At 30.1% G+C, this 5548-nt stretch overlaps 1 protein-coding gene across 2 annotated transcripts in view; it reads left to right on the top strand.

Annotated features, from left to right (window-relative positions):
- LOC111626893 (GPI ethanolamine phosphate transferase 3-like) overlaps positions 1-3662 on the top strand; it is a 19189-nt gene extending 15527 nt beyond the window's left edge. The window contains exons 4-7 of one of the 2 annotated variants that reach the window (XM_023370413.1): positions 1337-2620; positions 2840-3107; positions 3179-3281; positions 3380-3529. In XM_023370413.1, the coding sequence (XP_023226181.1) occupies positions 1337-2620; positions 2840-3107; positions 3179-3281; positions 3380-3440 (1716 nt within the window). In that variant the 3' untranslated portion in view covers positions 3441-3529. Of the gene's footprint in view, positions 1-1336; positions 2621-2839; positions 3108-3178 lie in introns of both variants that reach the window. The other variant, XM_023370412.1, reaches the window with a different exon arrangement.
- Positions 3663-5548: the final 1886 nt, after the last annotated feature.

Genomic DNA, 5548 nt, shown 5'->3' with positions numbered 1-5548 from the left:
GCATCATCTTTATTGACTACCTAGAAAGAGGAAAGACCATTAATGCTGTCTATTACTGTGAACTTTTGGAAAAACTGAAGAAAGAAATCGAAGAAAAGAGGCCACACTTGAAGAAGAAAAAGGTTCTGTTCCACCACGATAATGCACCTGCACATTCCGCCAGAATCACTGAACAAAAGATAAACGAACTTCGCTTCCAATTAATTCCACATCCACCATACTCACCTGAGTTGGCCCCCAGTGCCTTCTACCTTTTTTCAAACCTAAAAAAATTCTTGGCTGGAAAGAGATTCCACTCAAATGACGAAGTCATCTCTGAAGTGAACGAGTATTTTGCACACATTGACAAATCGACCTATTGTGATGGCATAAAAAGCTAGAACATCGCTGGAATAAATGCATTGATAACAAAGAAGCCTACATTGAAAAATAAAAAAAGTTTTAACATTATTTTGTTTGTTGTTCTATTTGAGGCCGCGAACTTTCCGAACAGCCCTCGTATTTATTAATACTAGGTAGCCAGTTAAAATAATAATTAAAGCTCTGGTTTTTACACCAAAACTGAAACTGAAGCTAAAATTGAAAATAAAGTCAAAATGAATTAATTTTAATTTAAATCAAAGCAATTGAAACATAACATTTCAGAAAGTGTTGATAAAGTACTTGTTGTTTTGATTAATTTGGCTATATTTCATCCAGGAAGAGTCAAGTCTCTGTTTATAGCAGTTTTTGTAAAGTGTTTGTTTTGGTTTTGGTTGGCTGTGACAAAACATTTTGCTTTTAATATTTATATAAAATGGATATAGATAATATAATATCATATTGCATTTGTAGGCATTTTTATGCATGAAATGCTGCTAAAAAGTTAAAAAAAAAAAAAAAAATAAGCTTTGTTTTGGAGTTCAGGAACAGATTAATCCATTTTACATTGTTTCTTATGGGAAAATTGGTTTTGGTTTGAGAACAAATTGATTTCTGAACAACTTTTAGGAATGAATTAAGTTCATAAACCGCAGTTTGACTGTAATTAGAAAATAATTTAGATAAGCTTAAAGATATATCTAGACAGCAAACAAATTGAATCTCCAATACTTCTTCTTATAGTGAATAAAACACCCCCCTCTTCAATAACAGATTTCTTTGAACACTTTTTAGAACAGAGTAATCATTTAGTTAAATGTCTAAAACAGAGCTTCTTAAACTTTTTCTATTTACAATCCCTTTTTCCTCAGAATATTTTATGCAATTATAAATATTGTAGATACATAAAATAATATTTTAAATATTAATAATTTTAAAATATAAATAAACATCTTATAGATATGTTCATTTTCAGGAAGAAGAACCAGTAATTAACCAGATAGATTTGGTTCCAACATTTTCTCTTTTATTAGGAATGCCAATTCCATTTTCCAATCTCGGGTCAATTATAGTTCCTTTGTTTGCTTCCTTATCTCATTACGGTAACTGGCACAAAAAAAATTTAGACGATCATCTGAAACAGCTGATGTTTGCAGTTTCGGCTCTTTCTGTTAATAGCAGACAAGTGCATCGTTACATCTCTATGTACAATCAAGAATTTAATGAGATTTCACCAGAATTGTTGAGAAGTAATCAGCTGAATCTTCAAAGACTAGAAAAACTAAAAATGGAATTAAAAACAAATATTATAAATAAGAATAACAGCCAAGTGCAATTATTGTTAGAAGAATTATATCAGGAATATACAGATTATCTACTTAATGTAAGAAGTATTTGTGAGAAAATGTGGGCAAAGTTCAATATCTCCTCCATGATTAGAGGAATTTTCATTCTTATTTGTGCCATTCTCACCAATGCATTTATCATTGTTGCAGCTAATTCAAAATTGTTATTGTTTGTGTTTAAAAACAATGTGATAATTTGTGCAATCATAACTCCCATTACTGTTTTTACTATAGTTGTGCAAATGGCTTCAATCAAAACTGCGGTTCAGATGGGTGCTTTCGGATATGCATTAGGTTCCGTTTTAATTACGTTGCCATGCCTGTTTAAAACCAGAGAGTGGAAAAATGGATGGAAATCCTTAACTTATGCAGATAAATTCTCCACATTTATAACACTGCTTTCTTTTTTAATTTCATTTTCAAACAGCTTTGTCATAAATGAGAACATGATAATAATTTACTTTCTGTTAACTATGTTAATAATTGGTTGTTTGCCTGACACAATCAATCAGTGCAGAAACAATCTCAGAACTAACAAATTGTTGGATATTGTATGGTATCCCGTACTCTTGTGTATGTTATTGATAAATGTCAGGATAGGAGGAGCATTTTTTAAATGTCGAGAAGAACAGTTGCCATGTAATTCGTCCTCTTTTCTGGTTCCTTTGTCCAGTTTTCCTCCGGAATGGCAGGATTATCGCACTCTGCGGCTGTTGATTTCCTGTATTTCTGTTGTCGGAGTCACGATTGGCTTGTGGTGCTGGTTCTATTACAAGAATCGTTTAACTTGCCACAGTCCAGCTTCTCTCTGTGCCCAGTACAGTCTGCCAATAGCAACACTGTGTATCTGCTTTTATTGGACATTGGGCTTAGTTTCACAGCAAGTGATAGATCAATTAGTTCAACAACGACAGGTAAGGTCATATTCTTATTATTTCAAATTCAGTTTGGATATAAAAATTTGTAATATTAACAACATAAAACGTTCTAGTTGTAACTAATTACTGTACCAGTAGTGTATTGTTGATAACCAAATTAGATTTATTTTGCAAAATAAGCATAAATTACATATTGCATTTAGAAATTCAATATATTACCATTAAAGAAATATAAATTTTTGTCTTTATTTCCAGGGACTGTTGCCTCAAACATCAATTGTGCTCTGTTGCATAACCATATTTGCATTATTTGTCTCTCCGCTGTTAGTTGGCGAAGAGCACTCTCTGTCGGGTGTGGGGACTTTATTTGTTGAATGTACGTACAGTTTAGGTCTCTTGTTATTTTCTCTGTTGCCTATGATGTTTTTGATAGCAGGTGATGGTTTGGCACCATCCATTGTACTTATTGTGTCGAGCATAATTTTATATTTATATTTATTATCAAGTTTTCAAAATAAAGAAGGTGAGTTATATAATTAAAAATTATAAAAATTTACTTTCATTTTTTACACATACAATAATTTTATTTTACAGATCAAATTAGATTTCCATGGCATACAATAGTCACTTGGAATTTATTTGTATCTAATGGATTTTTTATCACTGGACACCAATATTCCTTTACCTCTATTCATTGGCAGGCAGCATTTGTTGCTACTTCTTCTGAACTGACAAGCTACATTGTAGCTGGATTTTCTGTCATCTCAAATACATTTTCTTCACATTTTCTTCTAGGAATTGCTCTTCCTATGCTTCTCACCTGTCCACAGGCTTACAGAACATTTGGCCAGCATAAAAAGCTAAAGATTAATCTTCAGTCATTCCGTTTATCTCTACTGCAGTTGTTTTTGAAATACATACTGTTTAATGGAATCAAGGTTAGAAAATTTCTTTTATGTTTCCTAATTTAGAAATTTTACAAGTGATTGAGAATTAAGTTATAAAAAGTTTTACATAAATATAGAAATTAAGGAAAAATCAACTGAACTTCTATTTATATTGGATGAACAAATGTAAAGCTTACTCACAAAAAGATTGTGAGGAGTTTTGCATTACTACAAACTATTGTTGCTTAACTAACTGGTTACAAATCACTTGCTTCCAAGTATAGTGTTTCATGGAATTTTTAAGCACTTAGCTAAAGACACTGAATTATTTTATGGTTCCATTGTTATAGCTAAAAAAGTCAAATTTTGGTCTTAAAAAATAAGGCTTGTCTATGAGCTGATTATTTATTTATTTTGAGTTTAAAATTAATCTTGAATGTTTATTTACCACAAACTCAAGGTATATATGTTTATTTAGACCAATAACAATACAATGACAAGCAAGGTTGACAATGTCTCCAGTGCCAACAATACAGTGTGTCCAAGCCTGATTCATGATGTTGCCAAACTCTTTCTGCTACTTATCACAAATAAACTTATTGTTTGCTCACTTGGTATATTCAAATTATTCCTTTATTGAAAAAGAATATTAATTTATCATAAAATCCCAAAAACACTAGTTCAAAATTTCTGCTCATTTTGAATAGTAATTATATTGTTATTCTGATCAAGGTACAGTACTTGCAAGATTTTGTCTTGGGGAACAAAACACATACAATTTATTACGCTAATCAATCAATTAATTCACTAGAATTATGACCCTTAAATATAGATTTATTTCTAATTTTATTATCTTTATTTATAAATACATATAAAAAAAAAAAGAAGTAAACACTCCAACTAACCTATAAAAATGCAAAGTTTTCCATTTCCAAAATAGTACAGCTGTTGCTATTTATATAGTTTGAAGAACTTGACAAACCATTTTATTGTGTACGAACTATAATTGCTTAAGTATAACAAAAGAAACTATTAAAATAAATTTACTCTTACAAAATGCTATTGCTTTATTAAATGATTATTAGAAAAAGCAAAGAAGAAAGAAGAAAAAATAAACAAAGCTCAGTAGAGGCAACAGGCCCTTGCTTCTCCCTGTGAGCATCTTTCATTCTGAATCTTGATGTTTGAAAATTTCATTGGATCTAAAACATTATACAATAAAAATGTAAAGAAATGAATGAAGTATTTAACTTATTTTTTTTGGAACGAAAGTATTCATATAAAACACTGGTATATATGGTTATATAAGTTTATATTTACCATACATGTACTTTACATGAATATTTATATTTCTAGATATTAATATCATTTTCAAGAAATGACCTCAATATCTATAATATTAAGGTCATCATTTCTTGAAACTGTTTAAACAGTTTGTTTATAAGAGTATTTGTAACAGTTTTTATATTTAAAAATGATGAACAGTATACTTTGTTCATTATTTTTAAATTTTGAATGATACATTTCCTATCCTACATTTATGAAGGTGCTGGCTTCTCATCTTTTCCTCTAACACTCAGTGGTGCTGTTAGTTTATCAAACAGGTATATAGTGGTTATGTATTTCATTTCTCAAACCTTCAAAGATTCCTTTTTTCAAAGCTCACTATTCAGATGTAGTGAATCTGTGGATAGATGAATACATAAGCTTAGTCAATTCCTCTATTGTGAATACTTGGCAAGTCATTCAAAAAACAGAAAGTGACTGTACTCCCCACACTATCTCAAATTATTGTTCTTTGATTACTACTGTAAATATGTCTCTTTTGTGGTAACTGAAAAAAAAAATATCCAAAATATTTTTTTGAGTTAAAGATTTTGATATCCTTGGATACCGATGAAAATTCTTTCTCTGAAGATAGGCAGCAATTCATGAATACGTTTGTATATCTCAAACTTTTTAGAATTCCAATAAAGCAGTTATTGGAATTCTTAAAAAGTCTATGAAGTAAATATTAGAGTAAATTTAGTGAAGTGTCAATGTATTTAGATTTAAGATTTTATTTGTAACAAAGAGT

The sequence above is a fragment of the Centruroides sculpturatus genome, unplaced genomic scaffold (genome assembly GCF_000671375.1).
Source record: "Centruroides sculpturatus isolate CEXI.00-Female unplaced genomic scaffold, Cexi_2.0 scaffold328, whole genome shotgun sequence".
Lineage (NCBI taxonomy): Eukaryota > Metazoa > Arthropoda > Arachnida > Scorpiones > Buthidae > Centruroides > Centruroides sculpturatus.
Note: the sequence above shows the minus strand (reverse complement) of the source record. Positions and strands in the feature narration are given on the sequence as shown.